This window comes from Oryzias latipes, chromosome 10 (genome assembly GCF_002234675.1).
Source record: "Oryzias latipes chromosome 10, ASM223467v1".
Lineage (NCBI taxonomy): Eukaryota > Metazoa > Chordata > Actinopteri > Beloniformes > Adrianichthyidae > Oryzias > Oryzias latipes.
The window spans coordinates 26056213-26082585 of record NC_019868.2 but is presented as its reverse complement, the minus strand read 5'-3'; the positions used below and the strand labels follow the sequence as shown (position 1 = coordinate 26082585).

At 38.7% G+C, this 26373-nt stretch overlaps 2 protein-coding genes across 2 annotated transcripts; both read left to right on the top strand.

Moving 5' to 3' along the window:
* The first annotated feature begins 1092 nt into the window (after window positions 1-1092).
* aup1 (AUP1, lipid droplet regulating VLDL assembly factor) lies at window positions 1093-17125 on the top strand. The gene is made up of 12 exons (XM_004073564.4): window positions 1093-1365; window positions 1991-2128; window positions 3321-3471; window positions 3845-4032; window positions 5976-6048; window positions 6587-6660; window positions 6797-6863; window positions 11497-11605; window positions 11701-11838; window positions 13484-13623; window positions 14707-14795; window positions 16746-17125. Exons 1-12 carry the CDS (start codon window positions 1325-1327, stop codon window positions 16789-16791), a joined length of 1254 nt encoding a protein of 417 aa, XP_004073612.1. The 5' UTR covers window positions 1093-1324; the 3' UTR covers window positions 16792-17125.
* Window positions 17126-18054: 929 nt separating this feature from the next.
* On the top strand, window positions 18055-25790 carry fnta (farnesyltransferase, CAAX box, alpha). Its single transcript, XM_004073563.4, has 9 exons — window positions 18055-18243; window positions 18672-18757; window positions 20050-20164; window positions 22379-22483; window positions 23776-23902; window positions 23981-24129; window positions 24595-24657; window positions 24861-25044; window positions 25135-25790. The coding sequence occupies exons 1-9, from the start codon at window positions 18113-18115 to the stop codon at window positions 25294-25296; spliced, it is 1122 nt and encodes a 373-aa protein (XP_004073611.1). The 5' UTR covers window positions 18055-18112; the 3' UTR covers window positions 25297-25790.
* The last annotated feature ends 583 nt before the right edge of the window (window positions 25791-26373 follow it).

Here is a 26373-nt window from a genome sequence, read left to right as displayed (position 1 = left end):
ATATTGTTTAATAAAAAATACATTAAATTATGTATCTTACCTGATATAGCCTAATTAAATTAAAAGTTGAAAAAAATCCCCCAAGTGACAGTTGTCATGTTGTTCCTATTTGTTGCCTTGGGAAATAGTGTGTGTGTGTGGGGGGGGGGCAGGCATTTTCCAAAAGACATTTCAATTATGACATTGTTTTTCAATTAATTTTTTTTAAACATCACTGAAACTTAATTTCAAAAATAGTTTTAAACAACAAAAGTAGTAAGGGGAAGACTTACAGAAGTGACACAAATTTTAAGATGATTACATTTTGGGACATTGTTTTAATTTGTTCACTTTACATGGAAGCAAATTATTAAAAAGTATTTTTGCAGACTAAACATCGCTGTTTGGTAATAGAAATACACTTTCATGAATATAGTAATTATTTTGTAACATGATTTAATTATAGACCAAATAATTATTATTCGATTTTATTTATTATTTTTTAGAGAAACTGCCGCATGATATTGCTAAATGGCATTTTGGTTGCAACAAAAAAAGTTTTAGTTGTTCTGTAAAAAAGTTTACATTTACATATTTTTTTAAGTATTCAATTTTTTAAAAAGCAAAAATCTATGACGTGAAAAGGATATATAGACAATTGATCATTTAGGGCACCTAGGGACAAAAGTAAGCAAAAACAAACAAGCAATAGAACATTTTTAACTAAACACTAAAACTACACACAACAATAGGTAAGCCTATTACTTCACATTTTTTAGCTGTAGAATAAAACATTGTATCCTTAATACATTTACCATAAAAAATTTTACTAAATGTGCAATTTGCTTAGATGTCATAGTTGTTCCTTTGTTGTGCTCATGAAACCTAAAAATCAGAATAGGCTAATAGTTGAGCAGGTTGAAGTGGGTTGTGATAACAAGCAGGCTTTAATTTACTGAATATTATTTTAGGCTTTGCTTCCTAAATGTATATGTTAGATTCCCTTTAATGGTATGTTTCTAACAATGGTGACTCAAAAGTAATTTATGATATCGCGCTTAAATTGTGCATTTTATTCTGGAGGATTCCCACCGGAAGTTCCACCGTTATACTTCCTGTTAGCATTAGCAGGTTCACGCTGTGCGGAAAAAAAGGTAATTGTAGGTAGCTGCTATGCTAACATTGCTTTCTTGATCCTTTTTAATCTTGCCAGATCTTGTGAATAAAAAAGAAGCAGATTTCTTCCTAGTTGACCCGCTGCATAACCATTGCGCTGCCTTGAGCGTTATGACTAATCTATATTTAGGCATCAGGTTGTATTCTTAGCGTTAGTAAACTGGCGGACATGGAGACTCGGGGCATCGAGGACATGTTTGACTTTCATAGGTAAGTAAGCAATAGCTATGAAGCTAATGCTAATTAGCTAACTTTGAAGGGGGTTGTGTCGAAAGCTGTTTTTGTCAGAAGCCATTTAATTAAATGCTTTTTTACAATGTTATTTCTTTGGAATCAAGGATATTTCTTAAGAATTTTAACAAGAAGAATTCATGTGTGTTTCAGACCTGGATCTAATTAGCCGTTGGTGTTATTTATTATTTAACTTAATTTGATGCTTGCTAGTATGTGTTTTGTACACGTCATGCTCTAGTACTAGCACATACTTTTTGTTTTGAAGTCGTACGGGTCTCTCTGTCTAATATCCCCAAATAAATTGTGTCAAAATACCAAAACATAGTTTTTTGGGGGGGAGGTCCTATTTTTAATTCCAATATAACTTGGTTGTAGTTATCAGTAGTTAGTCCAGTTTGTCCTAGGCTAAAGGAATACAAATGGGGGGGGGGGTTATTTGTAGTTTTTCCCAAACAAATGAAGTTAGAGGAATTTTCCCATAACTGTCATAACTTCATTTATTTTTAACGTGAAAATGCTGGTATGAAATGCTTATTACTTTAATGTATTAAACATTTTTTTTTTACATTTTATTCTGACTTTTTTTTTTCTCCTTGCATAGGTTTCCCAAAGATCCAGTAGTTCTTCTACTGTTGCTGATTTACTTTCCAGTCGGCATCTGTTTGATGTTTATCCGGATTTTTGTTGGAGTTCACATTTTTCTGGTTAGCTGTGCAATTCCAGAAAGTTTCCTTCGAAGGCAAGTATTTTCTGGATAATCAAAAACCTGTCCTGATCATTATTACCCAACAGCACATTATTTTTATAACAGTATTATTATTAAATATGCCCATTTCTTTTGTAGTAAAGGGCAGTGGTCTTGCATAGCTAAATTACATTTAAGTCATAAACAAAATAAGCCGCATTTCTAGTTATTCCCAAGCAAATGTAAGTGCAAATTTAGACAAATATTGTACTAAAAAGCAAAACCGTTACTTTGTATTTCATAATTATTTAAAAATGTCTTCCTGATACATGTGACATAATTAGTTGTTTTGTAATAATATGAAAATATCATTATTATTAGTTGCTCACATATTTAGAACACAGACATAAGGGCGGTATTCCAAAAAGCAGGTTATTTGAGTTACCACGGTAAGTTAAAGGGTTAAGGAAGAGGATAACCTCAGCTTTCGGTTCCAAAAACAGAGGTATGTTTCAGGGCATGATTAGTTGCCATAGCAACTCATGCTCTGACCATAACCTGGTCTGGAATAGGTTTAGTTGAAGGTTAGTTTGTTTTGAAACAGAAACAGACGAAGAAATTAGGTTGAATAAATTTAACTCGATTACTTGCTATTAATTGAAGTAATTCATTTAAGTTTTATATATATATATATATATATATATATATATATATATATATATATATATATATATATATATATATATATATATATATATATATATATATATATGCATCATAATGAAGATAGAAATAAGATAGAAACTGATGTGTTTACTCTGTCCGTTATTTTTCTCCAAGCATAAACTCTTTCATTTTCTGATTCGTCTGGATTACTCTTTTGACGGGTTTATAATCTTCATACGCCGTCATTAAAATCTCAGACTCCGTCTCACTGAAGTATAGCGCTCTCTTTTTTTCACCACGCGTTTCCATGGTGACTCCGGAAATCGGCGATCCATTGAGAATGTCTTTATGTACTTGCCGTGCACTTGCATTAACCCAGGGCGTAATTACGCTAACTCATATCCGGTCATTAAAGTCATGGTAGTTTAAACATGCTTTCTGGAATACACCCCAGAGTTAGTTACCAATCTGCTCTGCAGATGGATGAAGCCACCTATTGGTTTTAATCAAGACTACGTGCCAAATTCTGATTTTTCTTTGTACTTTCGGCTGTTTTCAGTGAAATATTGTTTCCTTTCAGATTTATTGTGAGGGTCATGTGCTCAGTCCTGGGGATGCATGTGAGACAGAAAAACCCTCGGTCCAGAGACAGAAACATCAAGTTGTACATATGCAATCACGTAACAGAGTTTGACCACAACATATTCAACCTCCTGACCCCATGCAATACAGTAAGTGCTCACAATTGTACAGTTATACACATTTGAGCAGTTCTTCAGTGGGAAATCAGGTTGTTGTTAACAAAGTTTGAAGACTTTTATTCATTTGTCAGTTTATGTGTCAACAGCGTTGCTTAAGTTTTGAAATTTGCACATTATTGTACGAAACACACATTTAAAAGAACTGAAATCCCGTTTTCTTCTCCAAAAATGACTGTGGATGTCAGGGTATGCTATTAGTGGAGTAGATGTCTGCAAAAAACATCATATATTTTCACCTGTGTATAAAGTTTTTACATTTTTCTTGCTTCAAGTGTTTCTGTAACTGCACCTTTTCAATATAGAACAGTAAATACCGTCTTTGTGCTTTTTTCATGCTTTTCAGCCGCAGTTAGAAGGCTCCACGGGCTTTGTGTGCTGGGCCAGAGGCTTCATGGAAGTCCATTCTGCATCTGGCCGGGCAGCGATTGGAGAGTCTCTTCAGAGATACTGCTCCACTGAGGGCACCCAGCCGTTGCTGCTGTTTCCTGAAGAGGACACCACCAACGGACGTGCTGGTCTCCTGAAGTTCAGGTTTGTGCCAGCCTTGTTGTCCTCTAGATAAAGCAATAGTACCCTCAGCATTTCTTGTTATGATCAAAAAGCCTTCTTTGAATGTGGAGTTAAATGCATTAATCTGGACTTTTAAACCTGCACATCCCATTCTGTTTGAAAACAACCTCCATCTGTAGATGCACAGACTCTGAATCTAAAGAGATTATGTGCAGAAAGCTTTCCTGCTTGCTCAGCTAATTTGTTGTTTTTGTTTGAAGTGCTGCTTTGAATTTCAGCAGATAACTATAATAATCAGGACAGAAACACTTTTTTTCTATGTGTCATTATATTTCCATGCGTAGTTTTCTATCTATGTTTAGTTGTTTTTTTTAATCTTTTTTATTCAGGATAATACAAATATGAAGGTGAAGAATTGAGAATAGCGGCAGAGCTTGATTCATTTGTTCTTTAGTTTGGAGAACCTCGAAATGATCACAGATTTTCAGTGAAACCAGAGTTCAGACGTTCGGTTTCTGCACATAATTATCCTACAGTTTGAAGCTGCTGCTTGTTTGTTCTGCGTTAAAAAAAACAAGTCAAGCATTTTTTTATATAGAGCTAATCATACTGTACACCAAAATAATAATAATAATAAATAAAAATAGAAATCCTTTTAATCAATCTAGGTAAACATTGGGCTGAGTGTGGAATACATTTGGTAAGTGGAAATGCTCATTTTTGGGACCTCCTCCTCTGGGGATAGATGCACATGTTATGAATATTAAAATGAATAATTAATAATTATGTATACTCATAAGACATCATAATAAAATTCATTAGAAGCCGAGCTAAATAAAGGCTGCCAGGTTGTTCTGATTTTCAGACGAGACAAAAAATAGGATACAAGATTTGTAGAAAACACAACATTACTGTAACATTTTCATTACAAATGTGTTCAAATTAGGTGGTGTGCTTCACTTCCAGTTTGTGGGGAAAAGAACAAATTTTTTTGAGGTTTTCTGTTAAACACAGAGGATTATTAAGAGGCTCAAGTTCTGTTAGATGCTGACGACCATGTTTTTGTTTTCAGCTGCTCTGAATCTATTTTGCTGTTTATAGCTAAACAAGCCCAGTTAATGACCGGCGGACAGGCAGACGGACGGACGGGCGGGGGGGCGGGCGGGCGAGGTGGGCGGGCGGGCGGTCATTTGTTCATCTGAGGGGAATCTTTGATCCCACAAATATTTGAAAAGTGACTATTAAGATTATTAAAGGCAGGATAAATCCTGTTACTCTAATTAACACGACTTTAGAGTTTATTTGATATTAGACTGAATTTCTTCTGGATATTGAAACTGCTTTTGTTCTCAAGCTGCTTCTGGTTTTACTGTATTCATGACTTCATGATTCTTACGCCTCTGGGGAAAGCAGTGCGGTATAATACTGTAAGGCAGCTGTTTAAAAGTGTTGCCTTGATTCATAGTTGATGACCATAAAAAATATTCTACTCTACAAGAAAACAGAGAAAAATGTAAGAAAGTTGGAATTTTTCTGTTTTTTTAAAATTAAAATAAAATTATATAAATCATCTTTTTGACACAAAAGCATTTGATTAAACATCCTAGCGCATTTAAAAGAAGGGGAACAAGTATAAAAACATCTCAGACTTTCACTTTAATGAGAGCATCGTTATAATTTAAGACGCTGCTGTTGTGTTCCAGTGTGTTGTGTGTGTTACCTGTTCTTGAACATTCACGAAGAGGAAGTGATGGCAGTGCAACAAAAGAAGAAAAGCCCAAAGAACAATGTAGAGACCAAACACACGAGTCCCAATGAATTTGCTTCACTGCAGCTTTATTGTGGGGATGTAAAGAGGAAAAGCTGTCAGCATCCAAATGTTTAGGACGCTGTGTTTACGTTGAAGAACCAGATAACAAACAAAAGATTACATTTTATATTTTGACATTGGTTTTGTCTTTCAGTTCTTTGCCTTTCTCACTGACGGAGTCTGTCCAACCTGCGGCCTTACGGGTGACCAGGCCACTGGTGTCCCTGGTAAGATCTTCTGTCTAGATATGTTGGTCGTCTTATTAGATACATGTATGCTCAGGTGTTGGTTCTCTTCTTAGAATCAAGAAAATCTCACAAAGGCCACAGAATAACTTAACTATCAAAAGGGAAAAAAAGCAACCAAAGAAGATCAGACAATTAATCACTGTTCTATAAAATGATAAGATGTGAACGCTAAAAAGATGGAGATCAATTGACTTTAAGGACATTCCTATATGCTTTTTAGATGATTTTTGATGTTTGTGTAGCAAAAAATAATCAAACGTTGGAACAAAATGTACAGATAGTCCTTTTTTTTTAATGGTTTATTTCAAGCAATCAAATAGGAATACATTTTTAAAGAAAGTGATCCAGTTGTGGAATATTGGTTAAAAAGAAAATCGGTGAATCGTCCTGGAATTTACTGGAAATCGTTTAGTGTCGCCTGTGTTTTTCTAGATTACCATAATTTCTGAATTCCTGCATTTGTGGGATAGTTCGGAGAGCTGAGCTCCATGAACCGTCGTGGTTTTTTCCTCCACAGAACACAGCAGAGTCCAGTTGGCTGGTGGAGCTCTTATGGACCTTTTTTGTTCCATGTACAGTGTATCATGTAAGGTACTAACTCATTTGTGTCTTTATTTCTGCCATTTTATAATTTTAGATTCATGTGAAACTTCAGAGTTTTTTTTTCTTTACAACAAGAAAGTAATTGGATTATTTACAGTTTGAATTTTTTAATTTGTCTTTCCAGTTGGCTCCCACCGGTTTCCAGACAAGACGGCGAGTCTGCACAGGAATTTGCCAACAAAGTCCAGGAGGTAAGCTCATACAATTTGAAAAGAAAAGGGAAGAAGAAAAAAATCCCAGATTTCAAGATGAGGCCAATTCTTTGGTGTAGAGAGTGTTTTCACTGACGTCACAGATCCAGTCATGTTGGTCATATCCAGTTGTATCAGATTAGCTATGAAAGTAAAAACGAGTTGTATAGATCAGTGGTCACTAACCGCCGAGGTGCAGACCGGTACCGGTCCATGGGACAGTTGGTAACGGGCTGCAGAGGGGAAAAAAACGTGACCTACATTTTTTCCATTTTACTTATAATCTGGTTCTGAAGGAAGTTTTATTTTTGAAAACGTCTGGATTCATTCTTGATGCCTGCCAAGTTCAATTCAATTCAATTCAATTCAATTTTATTTGTATAGCCCAAAATCACAACAACAGTCGTCTCGATGGGCTTCGAAGTAAAACATGAACTCAAAAGGATCACGAATACAAAGAGTTCAATAGGAAAATACTAAAATGAACTAACAAACTTACTAAGCTATACTGGCATCCCTGCCCTTAGACCCCCCTTCGCGGTAAGGAAAAACTCCCAAAAAAAACGGATTCCGGAAAAAACGAAGAAACCTCAGGGGTGCCCACATGAAGGAGGGATCCTCCCCCAGGACGGACAGGCGATTTACCAGAAATCTTAGAGAAGAATTAACTTATCAAAATCTACAACTACATATATAAAAGTCCAGCAGACGAGCTTCATCCAGCCGTGGTTGTGGGGACAGTCAGGGGAGCCGGAGACAGGATCCACAGCCAGGTGTAGGAGCAGGAGCGAAGGCGAGGTAAACGGTCAGGAACTGGAGCACGGATGAACCAACTGGAATCTGGAAGCACTCCCACTCCCCAGGAGGGGAGAGGAAAAGAGGGACAATACATGAATCGCACGGCACCAAACAGAGGCATGGAGAACTAAATGATAAATTATGATCAAGAATAGAGGAGAGGAAGGGTAGAAGTAAAAAAGGAAAGAGGACAGAACCCCAGTGCACCATAGTTACCCCAGCTTCAACTTCTAGCAGCCTTTAAAAATAAATAGTTATTAAGTTTAATTTAAACAAATTAACATTAAGTTAAATAATCTCTGAATACTAACTAGTCTGACAATAAGCCTGTCCAAAGAGGAATGTTTTCAGTCTAACTTTGAATGTAGAAACTGAATCGGCCTCTCTTACATGAGCTGGGAGTTTATTCCATAAGACAGGGGCTTGGTGGCTAAACGCTCTACCTCCAACCGTACTTTTACTAATTCTAGGAACCACAAGCAGTCCTGCATTTTGCGAGCGAAGTGTTCTGATTGGATGGTAAGGGACTATGAGGTCCTTAATATAGGACGGGGCCATTCCATGTAAGGCCTTATAGGTTAACAGGAGGATCTTGAACTTGATTCTGGAATCAACTGGGAGCCAATGGAGCGAAACTAACACAGGAGTGATGTGATCTCTTCTGCTAGTTCCAGCTAACAATCTAGCTGCTGCGTTCTGAACAAGCTGGAGACTTCTTAAGGAACTCTTAGGACACGCTGCTAACAAGGAGTTACAGTAATCCAGCCTCGACGTAACAAATGCATGGATGAATTTTTCAGCATCACTCTTAGAAAGTATATTTCTGATCTTAGCAATATTCCGCAGGTGAAAAAAGGCAGTTCTGCACGCCTGAGATATGTGAGCCTTAAATGATAAATCCTGGTCAAGTAAAACCCCAAGGTTTCTAACTGTGGAATTGGGGGCTATACTTATGCCATCCAGGGAGACTATCTGAGCAGACAGAGTATCTCTGAGGTTTTTAAGACCAAGTATAATGACCTCAGTTTTTTCTGGGTTCAAGAGGAGGTAATTAATTGTCATCCAGGTCTTGATGTCACTGATGCAGGCGTTCAGTTTCTCTATCTGGTCATTCTGGTCAGGCTTCATGGATAAATACAACTGCGTATCGTCGGCATAACAATGAAAATTAATGCTGTGTTTCCTGATTATGTTTCCTAGGGGTAGCATATAAAGCGTAAACAGGATCGGTCCCAAGACTGAGCCCTGTGGGACTCCATAGTTGACTCGAGTGCACTGAGAGGAATGGCCATTTACATTAACGAACTGATACCTATCAGACAGATAGGATTTAAACCACTGGAGAGCAGATCCTCTGATCCCTATGTCCTGCTCTAATCTATGGAGTAAAATACCGTGGTCGATAGTGTCAAAGGCTGCACTGAGGTCCAACAGGACCAGAATAGAAAGTAGTCCCTTTTCTGAGGCCAATAACAAGTCATTAGAGACTCTAACTAGTGCAGTTTCCGTACTGTGGTGAGGTCTAAACCCCGACTGAAAGTCTTCAAAGTGGCTGTTCTCCTGTAGGTGGCAGTAAAGCTGCTTAACTACAACTCTTTCTAGGATTTTAGAAATAAAGGGCAGGTTTGATATCGGTCTATAGTTGGCCAAGATGCTAGGATCCAAACTGGGCTTTTTCAGAAGAGGTTTAACAACTGCATATTTAAAAGACTGTGGCACGTAACCCGTTTCCAGAGAGGCATTTATTATTGTTAATATGGGATCATTAATTAGGGGAAAAGTTTCTTTAAAAAGTCTAGTGGGAATTGGGTCTAACAGACACGTTGAGGATTTGGAGGACGTAATAATTGATGTTATTTCCGCTTGATCCACAGTAGTGAAGCAGTCTAATGTGACAGAGGTTTCTATGGATGCCTCCATTTCTACCGCTTCAGCCTGCTCTGGGCTGATAGTAGGAATAACTTGATTTAACTTATGTCTAATATTTGAGATTTTACTATCGAAAAATGTAAGAAAATCATCAGAGCTGAGAGAAACAGGAACATGTGGTTCTACTGAGCTCTGACTGCGAGTTTATCTAGCAATAGTGCTAAAAAGAAATCTTGGATTATTTCCATTCTCTGATATTAAGGTAGAATAGTACTGGCTTCTAGCTCTACGCAGAGCTTTTTTATAATTTAATAGGCTATGTTTCCAGATATCCAGAGACTGCTCTGAACCGGAGCGGCGCCATTCCCTTTCCAACTTACGGGTTTCTTGTTTAAGAGAACGAGTTTCAGCGTTAAACCACGGTGCTACTCGGTTTTGTCTGACGAACTTAGTTTTCAAGGGGGCAACAACATCGAGTGTACTCCTGAGGGCTTGTAAGGCATCATTAACAAAGTGGTCATTTATACTAGGAGTGATGCTATGGGAGCTGGTCTCAGAGTATTTTCTCAGAATATCACTAAGTACTGGCTGAACTGTGTGTTTAAACTCGGACAGAACGGTCAGTTAAGGTTCTTCTAAGCTGTTTCTTATTCACTGGGGCAGAAGGATGTTCCAGTGTAAGCTGGAAGGTAATCATAAAGTGATCAGAAATGATGGGGTTAAGAGGAAGGACACTCAGCTGGCTCATCTCTATCCCATGGGTTAGAACAAGGTCCAGGGTGTGCTTATGACAGTGAGTGGGTTCATTCACACTTTGGGTGAAACCAACATCATCTAATAAAGCTGCAAAGGCCTTTCTTAGGCAGTCACTGGGGTCATCAACATGAATATTAAAATCCCCTAATATTATAATTTGATCAGAATGTAAGACAATAGTCGATAGGAAGTCGGAAAACTCAGTTAAAAATTCTGAATATGGGCCGGGGGGGCGATAAATAATTATGAGTAAAACAGGTTTTCGAGTTTTCCTGTTTGGGTGACAAGTCATTCGGTCACGTGTCAAAAATCCATCTGCTAGCTTCTTAAAGCTTCCATTTTGACAGGTATGGGTTAAGGAAAAATAAATCCCATTTTAATGGCTCCTACACCATATCTAGTGTAAGAATAAAGTTTAAAGCTGCTGCAGATATTTTACAGAGGATGAAGATAAAATTTAGGTAAACTGGAGTAAAAAAATCAGACCCTCACTACAGGCGGTCTGTGAAAATGTGGCCTGTGGGCTGAAAAAGGTTGCAGACCACAGATATAGAGACCAACCTGACCTGAAACAAAAAGAGTCTTATTTTAGTTAATTAAAGGAGTTGATGGAGAGGATCCACATCAAATCAAACCTACATTGTTTTCCAATGACCTCAAGGCTGCTGCTATCATTTAGTTCATTTCTACAGCTTTCCAGTCTAATAAATATGAATATTATAGTTGATGTTATCTTCACTCATTAGTACTAGTTTATATTTGGCTGATAACCACAATTCAGTTCTAGTAATGTCAGTAGTTAACCGGGTTATTTTTTTTTTCGATTAAAAGATCCATTTATACATTTTCTGTATGAATGTAAAGCATACAGCTTAATATTCATACTCTGAGTCAATATTAATTTTCCAGTTTCCCATGAGAATAATGTACTTGCATTTAGCAGAACTCCAACAATAAGAACCAATCAGATGTGGACATTTTCCACCTCGTCCTGCCTCCTGACAGCTTAATGCAAACAGTTAAAGTGGAACTGAACCTCTCTGTCTGACCCTCAGCAAGAACTGACCATTTTGCTTTAAAATCGAGTTCTGGAGTCGTCCTGAAGCTGCAGTTTTGCCGACTTTACGTGAAAACACTCTATAGGTCCATTTAAAGCAGCATATAGTTCTCACTTTTAGTGATTCACTCTTTCATGGTTGTTTTTGCTCAGCTGCTTGCTGGTGAACTTGGCGTAGTCTCCACAAAAATCACCAAAAGTGACAAAGCAGAGTTCATCAAACGAAGCAGACATCCTCCAGCTCCAGCCCAGTCTCGCACAGGTGAGTCCATGATGGAGAAATGAGACTCAGAACCCGTGGAACCGTGTTTCGTTGTTCTGAAGCTTGACCAGCGGTGGATTTTCCTAAACACGCAGGCGTAGCACCGGGCTCCATTGGACTCGGCTTCATGGTCCAGAGTTTAGGTACAGACGATCCTCGGCTGGCTAAAATGGCTCAGCAGGTGAAGGACGTTCTGCCTCACGTCCCACTGAGTGTCATTACCAAGGACTTGGGTAAGACCAGAGTTTTAACAAGCATGTTTGTATTAATCACCACATATGTTTAGAATAAAATGAATTAAGGTTAGCTCTTCCATTAACTCTTCCACCAGGATATTTAATGTTAAGATTTACTGGGGGCCACTAGACTTAAAAATGAATGATTTTTTTTACATGTAATTATTGCAGCTTTGTCAACATTGCAATCATGTTTCCATTAAGTGGTGGATCCACTGAAGGATATTGGAGCAAACAGCTCCTATGTTCAGTAGGTAAACCTCCAGTTTGTGTTGTTATCGCACAGAAAAACATGCAGTTCTGCACTAAAAAGCTCTTTCCTGTGACATGTCAATCTGTTTTAATGGGTTTATGTTAAGGCTAACCTGACAAAATTAAGCACTTTTGTCACTGTAGACCCTGTAGATGATTCCCTTTTATAAAAACACAAAGACTTCCTGGTTTTTTTAGCAGATTCCTGGCTACTTTCGAGCTAGCTCGTAGGTTTCCCATCTCCAGATCCACTCAAGCTCTTTTATTTTATTTGTTTTAATTTTTGTTTTTTTTACCATCGGTCCTGAGCTTTGACCGAATATGGGAACTGGACTGAGTGACCCCTCCCCCTTCACGTTTCAAACTGGAAATTTGTGCCGGTTCCAAGAAGCCAAAATCCCGTAGACCTCTATGGAGAAATAAACAGCTTACACTCAGCTTTTAAATTTTGCTTAGAATAATCATTTTTGCTCTGCTAGTTTGTGTTCTTGTTCTTAATCATCTGACATTTTTTCATGATATTTCTTTCTGTAGTTCAAGTTATTCAGGTTATAAACTGGCCAATCAGACGCCTTAGTGAAAGTAGGCGGTGCCTGCTGGCGCCCACGTCCAACGTTTGGATATGTTTGACGTGAGATTGTTGGGAGATTTTGTGTGGCCCGCTTTCAAGTGGTAGGGGTGTGGACTTCAACAAGCTCACTCCTAATTGGCGAGTGCGGTTGCCATAGAAACGGTTGACTCTGATGGAGCCGGTCCAATCACTGACAGGACAGTAATCGTTCTGACTTTTTGGGTTTTAGGCAGGAGGTGTCAGAAAAGTGACCACAGGGATAACTGGCGTGTGGCGGCCAAGCCTTCATAGCGACGCCGCTTTTTGATGTCTTCGATGTCGGCTCTTCCTATCATTGTGAAGCGTTGGATTGTTCACCCACTAATGGGGAACGTGAGCTGGGGTTTGACCGTCGTGAGACAGGTTAGGTTTACCCTACTGATGATGTGTTGTTGCTCAGTACTTTAAGTTGAAAATATTGGCAAAATATACTCATAAGATAACAGGACAGTAATCAGCGCTGTTACAAAAAAAAAAGGCGACTGAATTACCTTCCTATGGTTGGAAGTAAGCCGTTTTCTGTGGGTGACGTCATAGTCGCTCAGTCCACTTCCCATATATAGTCAATGGTGCTCGGGCACAAATAACACATATGCCACTCCTTCAATTGCCCTGAAACATGTCGCAGCTTACATATGCTGATATTAAAAGTTTACTCCTGGCAGTTTTAACTTATTTTTTTCTTTTTCTTTTGAATCGATGAGTGTGTGTGTCGTCCGTCCCCCCCCATTTTTCTAAATTGTATCAAGTTGAACGTTTTGTCGTTTTTTTTGTCTTCAGCAAAAACCAACTGTGTTGACACCACCATAACAAACCTGCTTGAGAACAAAGAGGACGCTGAGGTGGAAGCTTCCGGCACATCGGCATATGGGGCCTCTTCAGTGGCCTGTCTGTCCTCTGGTCCCGCTTCAGCCATTAAGGTTTGATGATTCTAAATGCTGCTTTTACCTCCTTCCTGCCTCTGCAGCCACGACAAATGAAAGTGTCTAAAATTTGGATTGATGATAATCTTTACATTACGCAGATTTTCTTTACTAGGGAAGCCTCTGGGCAAAAACTGCTCGTCTATAGCAAATTTACTGAGTTACACTTAATGTTTATTTTATATTTTAAAAATATTTTATTTTTTTTTAGCTGTAGTGTTTTTGTTTACTCCATTATGAATCACTTTTGTTCCTTAATCGTAAAACCTTTTAACTTGATCTGTTTTGTCAGTTATACTCTGTGTAAATGCTAAACTGACAGGTTACAAACATTACAAAACAGGATAGTTAAATGTAGGCCTGCACAATATACCGCAAATTTATCGTTATCGCAATATCCAGCTCTGCAATAGGCATGTCGCAAAAGACTTGCGAATATCGCAATAAATCGTAAACCCAAAATGCGTTAAAACAATCTTACGGCAGCTTGACGCTTTTAACGAATCAAATAAATCCCTTTATGCTTTGACCAATCAGATGGACGCCTTCCCATTGTTTACCAATCAGATGGAGGCCTATTATGTTAGATGTTTGTCATCTATGTCGATGAAGGTCATTTGGAGTATAATTTTAAACTGTTGCAATGAAATGGGAATGATGTTTTTGGCATTTTTCTATTTTTTTTATATACCGCAAACTATATCGTTATCGCAATATTAATCTCTAATATCGCAAGTTTTCCTCATATCGTGCAGCCCTAGTTAAATGTTTAAATCCTTGGTGTGGGTGTTGCATGCTGGGTAATGAACCTTTGAAAAGAGCAAAAGAAACCGACACAAAAAAGCGATGTAGTCGGGTTAGTCTCACAACAATTCAAAGAATGATCAAAGGAAATGTGAACGTGTGAAGTTAATAACACGTTAGGATGCATCTTCACACGTCCTTCAGGCAGCAGCAGACATCGGAACAAAGAGAACTTCGATCCTGCTGCAATTTACTGACTGTTGTTCTACAGAATTGTGCTGCATCTGCTTCATTTTATGGTAACCTTAGTATAAACATGTTTGTTTTTTCCCTCAGCCTGCTGCCAAAAGTTTTGGAAAATCTCCAGTCGACAGACATTTGTCTCTTCAGGAAAGAAAAGAGGCACTGTATAATTTTGCACGAAGGTAATAAAATTAGACTTTTTTTTTTTAATTCTCACTAATTGATTGGAAAATCCATCTTTTTTCTACTGATGCAATTTTTTTATACACTGATGCTGTAAATGCTGGAGGTCATTAGGTGTTTAGGTTCTGATGTTGGTTTGACCCAACCGAGGGTTTGATCTCCCAGATTCAGAAGGGACACTCCACCTAAGCTACACTACACCTGCGAGGTCTTAAAGTGTGTTCAAAAGCATTGAATGTAGGAGTTTGGAAATAATACCTTAAAAATCTTAAGCCTTATAAATTGTGCCGTGTGAAACTTCTCCGTATCTAATTTCTCACCAAGAATTTAAATTTAAATTTGAATTGTCCACTGGACATTGGTTTAAAGACTAGAGAAAAAAATAAAAAACAGCATTACATTTTAGAAAACCAAACAAAGTTCCAGAAATCAATACTTAAACAAAAAACAATAAAACATTCAGGAAAACAAAAGTAGTTTCTAGTAAACAAAAGGAAACGCTAAAAAAATCAATCATAGGTATTAAGCTGTCACAAACGGCGGGCTCCGCCTCCGTCACAAACGGCGTGCTCCAATAACTACCAAGCAGTTTTCACAGTTGTCAAATTTTTATTTGTTACGTTTTAACTTGTTGTTTATTTGTATTTCACATTTAAATGTCCTGTGGCTTCGCTAAATTATTGTTCTGAATATAGGCAGAAAATTTGTCTTAATTTTTCATAAGAAAGGCCTAAAGAAATCTTAAATTTATACCCTGATATTGACATCACTGACAGGTGTTTCAAAGGCCGTGTGCTGCCCCCAAGTGGACACAATTAGTCACTGTAGCTTGTACAATGTTAAAGAATTGTTGAAATTGTTTTTTGTAATAATTTATCCTAAAGACCTTTTGCTGTGTTTCCAGATTTGTTTATATTTTGACTGTAACAAAATTTTCGATTTAACCCATTAGATGCGAATATCTATTAAACCACTTCAGCTCTAAAGTTAATTTAGCATCTACATTAAGGTAAAAACATAAATGATGTTTTTTCTTTCATAGTTGGAAATAAATTCATGGTCAATTTACCAATTTGAATGTCTCCCATTGTAGGAATGTTGGTTTTCTTGTATTTTTATTTAATGTTAGAATCTCCCTCTGTCAGGTAAATCCAGATTCTGATTTCCTAAACATGCCTATTCTAAGTAATTGGCAGGACAAAGATTTCTAGGAAAAAACAAACCACAAAACCCAAAACAGGCAGGGCCTGGGCGTGACCTAAACCCCCTAAGGGTTGGGCAGTTCTGTTATGTTTGTCCAATCTTCTAACCATATCAAAGTGGGCGTGGCTTGTTGGGATGAGCAACTGTCTCAGTTTTGATTGGGGTTTAGATATTCAAAATGATAATAGTTATTGTTGTACAGAATATTATCTGCATAATATTAGTCCACAACAACTACAAATACTACAATGATAACAACTACAACATGTAGTACTTTTACTATCATTCTTCTGCTGCACTGTGCAAGTAGCCTGTGTGCTGTTCAAGGGATAAAAAACGTCCATATGTATGAAGTAATATTTATGCCATCACATTGCAAACAAAAGTCACAGTTTTTAGATCAAATCGTCCTAAATTGCAATCAGAATCTTCACTTTTAAATATAAAAATATAAAAAATATTAAATGTTTTCTTTCAAAATCTTTTTCTTTGCTTTCAAAATAAACTTTTGGGTTTGCAACACAAAAGTTTTCAGATGAATTGTCCCCCTCCCCCCCATCTTTGATTTGGGCGTTCACAATTTTCAGTTTAGAGTGACGTATGTCACAGCCAATCACAGACAAGACAGAGCTTTTTTAAATGTTCGTTATTAATTTCTTTGGACACCCTGCAGCCAATCAGAATGAAGGATTCTCCCAGACTTTGGTACAAGCTCCTGATAACCACTGTTTGATCCTCTCTTGCAGACGTTACATTGAAAAGCATGGACTGAAGGAGGAGGACGGCCAGTGAACACAGTTGGCGACAAGCCGTCGTTGAAAACTGCTCGTATTGGAGATGCGTAGCTGTTTAATTTGAATGGTGATTTTTATATTCTGTAAAACTGGATCTGGTGGAGAAAAGCTGGTTTTGTCGTTTGCAGATATTAGCATTGAGTATTCAGAACATGTATACATTCATGAAACGGTGATTTATGCATGTGTTTAATTCATCATTCTGGCAGAAACCTAATTTTGATAACAGTTTGTATAACAATCCACCAACTGTGAATCCTGTATTTATTTTTATAATGTCCAGAGTTGTTGATGGAGAATAAAATTCAGCTTGACTTTGCTTTGAAAATAAATGTTCATGGGGTGTTTTTATTTTTCTATCACTCAAAATTTCACAGTTCTGAATTGAGACTCACCTTGGAGATCCAGCAGAACCAGATGAGATTCAGTTTTTTGATTCCATTAGCTTAGTCTTCCTGTTCCAGAGTTTATAAAACAGGCTTTTTGCATTGAAGATCTGGATGTTTCTGTTCTGCTGATGGTATAAGAAGCTGCATCACCCTGCAGATACTGAAAACGTTGCCGTTTTTTATTAAGAGGTCTCCCAGCCTGGAGCTTTAGTTTTTTTTTAACTTCCCTTTTTTAATTTTTTACCTCTACGATAATGAGCATTTATTCTGGGAAATTTCCCAGGAAATGGGAAAAAAAGAGAACCAGCTTGACCCTGCTGGTGTACAGTGTTACCTCAGGAGAATCAACAAAAAGAACAGACAGAAAATGTTTTAACTACTGTAGACGAAAAGTGACAATATTAACATAATATTTAAAAATAAATTGGTTATTTTTTATGTTAAAGTTCTAAGAAGTTGAGGGATTAACAGCCAAAAATATTAATACCTACTAAAAATATGCTAAAGTAAGAAGGAAAAAAGCAGAAAAACACAGCAAATAAAAGAGATTTTTGTGTTTAGAAAAAAGCAAAATCCTCCCTTGCTGTTTTAATTTTGGGCTTTAAGAGAATAATATAAAACACGTTTACGTGTTTATAACTCAAGCCTTAACGTGACCCTTTCCTCAATTGTCCGTAGACCCCTACTTTAGTAATTTGAGCATTTCAAGACAGAAAAAAATTTTAATGACCAAAATAAACGTACAATTACAGTAAGACAACTCACTGGTGCCGGAGGTAGATATTTGTTGTTTTATTTTCAATTTTCATTTTTAGTTTCTGTTCATTTTTTGAACGATTTTGGAGTTAAATGCACCGCAAAACCACACCGGAAGTAGTATCAACTTCCTGTGCAGAGTTGGAAGCTGGTATTCAGCCTAGAAAATTAGCAATGTCGGGTGTCGAGAAAACGTCCAACGAGTCTCCGGAGGTGGAAGATAAAAATAAAGAAATGGATGCTGAGGCGGAGGAAAGCTTCGGAGACGATTACGGTGTCGAGCCAAGTCAATATTTATTTTACAGGTAGTTTGCGTCTTTTTTGTCATAGTTGTTTGACGTGGCTAACTTAGCTAGCTACGATTTTTCTTTATTATTATTTTTTTTGGTGATGTGTTTTTTCCTCAATGCACTTTTGTAAAAACATTTATCTTCAACGTTTTTTTTAGAAATGCTTTTTGTTATAGAAACAAACGGTAGAAAGATTAAATTTGTTGTCCTTTAGTAGTTTTGTAATAAACCGACTTCCTGTGTGTCGGAGTTAGCTTTTTGCTAATCAGCCCATCAGTTTTCTAAGTTCATCTCCACTCCGCTGAAATACATTGAAAACATAACATTTGGGCTATTGTCGTTATTTAAAAGTGAACCGTGATGTTAGTTTAGTTAGCCAATTTACCTTAAAGGACTTTTTTGACATTAATTATGAATCCAACTTTGTTATTTATGTGTTCCAGTGACAGAAAGGAGTGGGCTGACCTGGAACCTGTTCCCCAGGATGAGGGACCAAACCCTGTTGTTAAGATCGCATATTCTAAAAAATGTAAGACAATTGCAAGTAAATGTAGTAATTTATTTACAAAGTACTCTAAACTCCAACCTTTTTTGCACAAAAAGTAATTTCTTTGTGGCAGCTGATGGGAGTATGTGGGTTTGCCATGATAGAAATTCTATCCACCTCATTTTGTTGTTTTTATTTACTGATGTGTTGAGCTTTCAGGTGCTTCTAAGCAGGTGCCTGCTTGGCCCAATTTGCGAGTAAGGGTGGAGTGTTTAAGGTTTTTGAATCTACAGGCCACTTGTGTTGATGTAGATGGAGTCTGGTGTTTATATGAGAACTTCAAAGTTCTGCTTCCTCAAAACCAAGTTTCAGCATTGTTTTTAGTGAGAAGAAGCTTTATTGATCCCGAAGGAAATTAAAAAGCTGCCTGCATTCAACACACAATAAAAATAAATTAAATTAATTAAAATATATTAGTTAAAAATAGTAAAATATATATTAAATCCCTAAAATATTCAGATATTAAAATCTACTAGCCGCACAGACTGATGAAACGTGCAGCAGTTTGAAGCAGAGGTTAAATGGAGAAAGTACAGCCTGGACTGGCTCTTCTTATAAAGGTGGTCTATATCGGTGGTCCAGTCCAGCTTGTTATCCAACACGACCCCCAGGTACTTGTAGGACTGTACCATCTCCACGCTGTCTCCCTCGATGTATATGGGTTGAGGTGTTGGAGGCTTTCTACGGAAGTCCAGGACCACGTCTTTGGTCTATTGGAGATTCAGCTGCAGCTGATTCTTCCTGCTCCGAGCCTCAAAGTCCTCCACAGGCCGCCTGGACCCCTCCTCTCCTGTCCCCTTTTTATCCAGGCCACAATGGCTGTATCATCTGAAAACGTCTGCATTTGGCAGGTTGAGGTGTTATGGCAGAACTCAGACTTATACAGTAACACCATGCAGCATCACCAAACTAAAGGCTAAAGCAGAATTCTGTGATTATTCCATATATTCCCAGTCTGGATAGAAAAGATGAAAAGGTCTGCCAGCTTTCCAGACCTCAACCGCTTTTATTTGTGAGATCAGCGTAGGTGTGCTGTTCATACCAGACCGACCACATTAGACCGAATAGCTGGTATCCCATTAATGCTTTTCTTATGTAAAAGTGACACCCCTTATACAGGAAATAAACAGACTTTTCAGTGTGATGTGACAATATAGAAATGATCTGCTGAGCACGAACCCCTAAATGTATTTTCCCCCTCATGCTTAAACAACACAGATCGGTTCATTTCAATATTTAGCAACTTGTAACTTTTTTTTTTTTCCTCTTTGCAGTCTCAGATGTTTATGATTATTTCCGTGCCCTCCTAAAGAAAGACGAAAGGAGTGAAAGAGCTTTCGCTTTGACAGCAGACGCCATCGATCTGAATGCTGCAAATTACACTGTCTGGTGAGTAAATGTCAGCTTCATACCATCAAACCAGTCCTTTTTGTAAAGTATGTTAGAAATGTCCGAAATTGTTTTAATGTTTACAGAGGTTCTGTTGGGGGTAAATTACGGTGGCCCAGAAGGGTCACAACACAACACATTAACTTTACACACAACACATTAACTTTACACACAACACATTAACTCACAACACATTAACTCACAACGGAAGTAAAGCTGCAATGGAAGTGCTTTTATTCTGAAATTTCCACTGGGCTGAGTGGCTAACTGCCTAACAGAAATTAACGTCACAGTGAGCTGTGGAGGGAGCATGTTTCTTCTACAAGAGAAGCTAGCAGCAGCGTTGCCAGATTGGGCGGTTTTGGGTGTAAATTTGCGGTCAAAAATGCATAATTTGGGCGGTTTTAAGGTCGGTTCAGCGGGTTTTTTCCCACTCATGAATATATAATAGCGGCCTACGTTAGGCCGTGTGGCTTTTGGAGTTCTACTGAAGCTCCGTGAACGGCAGAGCTTAATGGACCGGGCTCTGTCATCTAACCTGTTGTTGGGGGAGTGCAACGCCCCGCCTCTTAGAAATTGTGTTCATTAAAGCCTGACAGTGCGATCTCTCCACATTTTTCGTGTCAAGTGTTGGGGACCGCGTGCGTGTGTGAGAGGAAGAGGAAGAGGGAGCGGAAGAAAGGAGAGGAGCGTGTGCAGGGACTGGGAGGGTGTGTGGGTGGGTGGGGGGTGTTGGGGACCGAGTGAGTGTGAGAGGAGGGGGCTGAAGAATGGAGAGGAGCACGTGCAGCGACAGAGAGGGGTGTGAGTGCAGCACGGAGGAGTGTGCTCGGAGGAGTGTGCCTTAACATTGTGTAGCTTCTCTTGTAGAAGAAACATGCTCCCTCCACAGCTCACTGTGAAGCAGTGACGTGCGGTGAGGTTAATGGCTGGTGAGGCACTGACGTCATCAGTCAGATTTACAAACATATGAACCATGAATATAAATAACTGAGTAACTTATTCACCATTTGATTGACAACAGTTAACGTTTTGTTTAAAATATAATTTCAACATGTTTTTTTTTTCATATACAAACTGCAGCATAGAAAAAAGCACAAACGTTATTATCGTCTTACCTTTAGTTGTAAATAAAGTCCATACGCCGCTCCTTCTGAAGAAAATGACTTGCCGCTTGCTATCACTTCTTCTAGTATTTTTAGCGTCATAATCTCAGGGCTCACCGGCGCCCCCTAACACGAGGCACGAGAACTGCAACATGAGGCACGAGAATGTCTGGCCTCACCCAGCGGCTTTTTCGCCGTCGTTTAGCGCTCAGCACAAGAAACACGTCCCTCACATACAGTTATTTATAAAAACAAGCACTGTGCATCATATACATCTGCTAAATTATTTAAACTCAGCTCATATAGTACAAGTGATTGAACCGACATACAGAGAGACAGCAGTACCGTCTGACTGCATAGGTATTGCGCAATCCAAGGTGAGGCTCAGCGGGCTGATGCCTCATCGCAGGTCACTTAGTATCTGAACGGCAAATGCGGAAATTCAGCGATTTTGAAAAGAAAAAACACCCAAAAATGGTACATTTAAATGGAAAATGACCGCAAAGCACAACTTACTGATTAAATATAATAATTGAATTTATTTTTTCTCTTTTCTTCCCATAATGACAGGTGAGGCTGTGCCTCACCTGCCTCTCCTGACTGCACGTCACTGCTGTGAAGTTACTTTCTGTTAGGCAGTTAGCCACTCAGCCCAGTGGAAATTTCAGAATAAAAGCACTTCCATTGCAGCTTTACTTCCGTTGTGAGTTAATGTGTTGTGTTGTGAGTTAATGTGTTGTGAGTTAATGTGTTGTGAGTTAATGTGTTGTGAGTTAATGTGTTGTGAGTTATTGTGTTGTGAGTTATTGTGTTGTGTTGTGAGTGAATGTGTTGTGAGTTAATGTGTTGTGAGTTAATGTGTTGTGTTGTGAGTTAATGTGTTGTGTGTTAAGTTAATGTGTTGTGTGTAAAGTTAATGTGTTGTGTGTTAAGTTAATGTGTTGTGTGTAAAGTTAATGTGTTGTGTGTAAAGTTAATGTGTTGTGTGTTAAGTTAATGTGTTGTGTGTAAAGTTAATGTGTTGTGTGTAAAGTTAATGTGTTGTGTTGTGACCCTTCTGGGCCACCGTAGTAAATGGTTGCCTGACAGTAGATTTGAACATTTGCAGGCACTACAGGCGAATTCTGCTGCAGGCTCTGTCGAAGGATCTGAGGAAAGAGATGACTTACATAACTAATATTATTGAGGAACAGCCCAAAAACTACCAAGTCTGGTGAGTCCTGGTTACTTAATACTTCCTATCCTCACAGATTTGCTCATCTAAATATGCAAATGACAGACTGAGAAAGATTTACTGTTCAGGTTTGTTTGTGGTCACCGAAACTGGAGAAATTGTCTACAAACGTAAATCTAAAAAAACAAGGATGCAGGTCTTTAGTTGGGGGATCATCTCAACGTTCAACACATTGTTGTAAAATCCTGTCGGCTTTATACAATAAACACAATAAAAGCAGAATAATGCACTGGAGAAGCTGAAGTTCTGACACTTTTGTTAACATTCATGCCTGTAAAAATGAGGGAAACTTGAAATACAATATAATACCAATAGAAGTGTAAAAGGAATTAATGTAAACAAATGGTTGCTTTCAACTTTTTTTAAGCTCGAAGGAAAGTTTGTATAGTGGATTTTCTATTGTCCTAAGGATTTTGAACGTCATTTTTCTTGATAAATGAACTAAATTCTTTCCAAATTGTTCATTGTAGATTTCCTAGTTGTGAAAGAAATTTCCAGTTCATGTCTCAAATGCAGTTTTAACTGAAAAGATTGACGTTTGAAGGAGTTTAAGCCCCGAATTTGAAAAAGAAAGCCATAAAGTTAACCTCTATAATGACGATAGAATTCCACGTTGATGGATGGAGAGTCTTTGTGGAGTCATATATTCACCCGTGCGCTCTTTTCAATTCTGTACCATTTTGCTTTTTGATGAAGATCCTGCTGGGATGTCCTGGAAACTGACAGCAGCTAAACAACTGAACAGGCTGGTTTTACTCAACCAAAACCAATAAGCTGAATGGGATTCATCGGGTTTAGATTTGGATGTTTCCTGGTTTAAACTTCAGCCTCTGCTTTGAGGCATTTTATTAGGTTTGTTACTATGTTGATAATAAAATTTTCCATGAAGGTAAAAGAAAAAAAGATGAATTGTTGTTTTATTAGTATATTTACCAGTGATTGATAGACTAAAAATGTTAAAAAGCCTCTGGAGTTTATGCAAAATATATATATTTCTAGGTTTTTGTTGGAGATTTGTGTAAATATTCTCTGAAATTAAAACCTAACCTTTCCCCAAGCTGTATGAGTATTACTTCTGGTTGTTTTGCATTTATGTATTTCCACAAAAATAAGCTGAGTGGAGTGGAGGTCCGGGCAATCCTAATGCAGGAACATTCCTGCCGAGTAACTGGATCTGCAAAGAGGCTAAATTGAAGTGTTTTGAAGTTTGTACTCGGAGGCCGTAAAGCTGGAGTCCAAACGTGAACTCCATCACACCCCTCTGCTTGCAGGCATCACAGGCGGATGGTGGTGGAGTGGCTGAATGACCCGACAGAGGAGCTGGCCTTCATCGCTGAGATCCTCAGCCAGGATGCCAAGAACTACCACGCCTGGCAGCACAGGCAGTGGGTCATCCAGGTGGGCGCTTGTGCTTCTCCGTAATGAGGGGAACTGTCAGCAACCTTGCTGAGAGTTGTTGTCTTATCTGTCCTAAAGGAGTACAAGCTGTGGGACAACGAGCTGGAGTTTGTGGAAAGTCTTTTGGAGGACGATGTGAGGAATAATTCAGCGTGGAACCAAAGGCATTTTGTGATTTCTCACACGACGGGCTACTCCGATCCAGCTGTGGTGGAGCGAGAGATTCAGTGAGTGTTTCTCCTCAGAATCTGCAGTTCATTTTAAGAGGAGCTGTTGCAGTTTGGTGACGTTTGTTCAGAAACAATTCTCTAAGAATTTGGTGTTCTTAACATGTTCTTGTGGCAATGTTCTGATGATGCAGGACATGTACAAAGACATAATTGCATTTGAGTATTTCTTTATACAAATTGTTGTCAATCAGGAGCAGATGAAACAGATATTTAAGTAGAAAATGTGTTATCAACAAGCTTTTTCTCATTTTGTCTCTAATAGTTGAGGTATAATTGTGATTAAAATTTTAAAGTGGGAGTACTTACACATTTGGTGGTCGACTAAATCTTTTTTTTGCCCCTCTGTAACAGTCAAAATGTGTCCAGCCCAACAGGCTTTCTGCTCTGATCTGTTGGACAGGAAAGGTTAGAAAAACAAAGTAAACGTTGAAAGTAAAGATGCCTTTTTTCCTCTTTTGTGAGGTATTGTCTGCAGCAGATCAGGAAGGCTCCTCACAATGAAAGCGCATGGAATTACTTGAAAGGGTGAGTGCAGAAGTTTAGCTTTTATTTGCAGCATTTTTTAATGCATGAATGAGTCGTCCTTTGCTGCCGGAGTGGAAATCCTATTTTTTTGGGACTTGGGATAATCGTAGGGGAAGCTTCAGGGGTTTTTACCCAGAAAGAGAGTTATTAAAGAAAGGAGAAGCAGAATAAAAGTCTCACCTCTTTTCTCCGCTTCTCCTCAGAATTCTGCAAGACCACGGCCTGTCATCTCAGCCGGGTCTGCTGGAGAAGGTCCTGGAGCTGAAGGAGACGCACTGCTCTCCTTACCTTCTTGCTTTCCTGTTCGATTGCTACGAAGACGCTCTAGAAAACTCCAAGAATACGGAGGAGCAAGAACGGCAGGAAACGTTGAGCAAGGCTTTAGAAGTGAGTCTTTTCTGACGCTTCTAAAAACCAGGAAGGGAGCTGTTGGGGTCTCACTTCCTGCTCCTCTTCTCTTTGGTTTCTCTTCTCTAGATTTGTGAGCTCCTGGCTCAGGAGAAGGACACCATCCGTAAGGAGTATTGGCAGTTTTTGGGACGCTCTTTGCAGAGCAGACATGGAAGGAGCTCTTCGGAAGAGCCGCCGGGTGCCGAGGCAGAGTCACTTCCTGCGTCTGGGGTGCAGGAGGCCAGCTGAAACTCCAGGAGACGCCCCCTTGGTCTTTATCGGTGCCGTGGCAGAGTCTGATATGACTGTAAACCATTTAGTGTGACGTCTTCAAATCTAACCGCCTAGAATAATAAGTCTTTGCTACACTTACATCCTCTTTTACTGCTTCTGTGATTCTGGAGAACTTCAGTCCACCTTAAACTGGAGCTGAAGAGCCAGACTGAGACTACCTTTAATCTGCAAAGTGTTAGCCAGCTGTAATACTATGGATTCAACACTCCTGCAAGCGTTTGCTTCAATGACCGTCTGGAGGAAAATCCCGTCGACTCTCGACCACAAAGCTAATGATCAGTCAAGTTTATTCCTGACTCGAGGACTTCAGAGGGACTTCTGTTTCTGTAAACATCAGTATTGTTTCATGAATCACGTTGCAATAACAGTTTGCTATAATACTTGCAGTAGTTTGTTAAAGTTCTTTCTAAGAAAATAAAAGCGTGAGGAGGTGAAATGCTCTAGAAGTTCTTCTACTTTCTCATCTCTGACTCACCACCGGTCTCCTAACCCTTTACTCAGGGCTGGAGGAACAGCAGCCTGCTGGCTTTTAAGAAATCCTGCCTTTATATATTTTATAGATCTGAACTATTGACTGTATATGACAACTGGACTGAGTGACCCCTCCCCCCTGGCGTTCCAAACAGGAAGTATGTGCTGGCTCCAAGAAGCCAAAATCTCAGATTTCTATTGAGAAATAAACGGCTGTTACTCAGTTATTCTGTTTGTCAGAAAAACCATTCTGGCTCTCATATTTAACATAAACCTAGTTTTTCTTTTCAGAATTTCTCTCTTTATTGCAAGTTATTTAAGTCACAAACTGACCAATCAGATGCCTCAAAAGTAGGTGGGGCCTGCGGGCCCCTATTTCCAACATTCAAAGCGTTTTACAGATTTTGCGTAGCCCGCTTTCAAGTGATCAGGGTGTGGCCTTTTTGAGAGTGGTTGCCATAGAAACGAGTAGGACCAATTGCTGGTGGCTGACAACGTATGGCTCCAACGCGGCGGCGTCCGTGCTGCAAAAAAAAAAAAAGTAAGGTGCCTGGACTGACT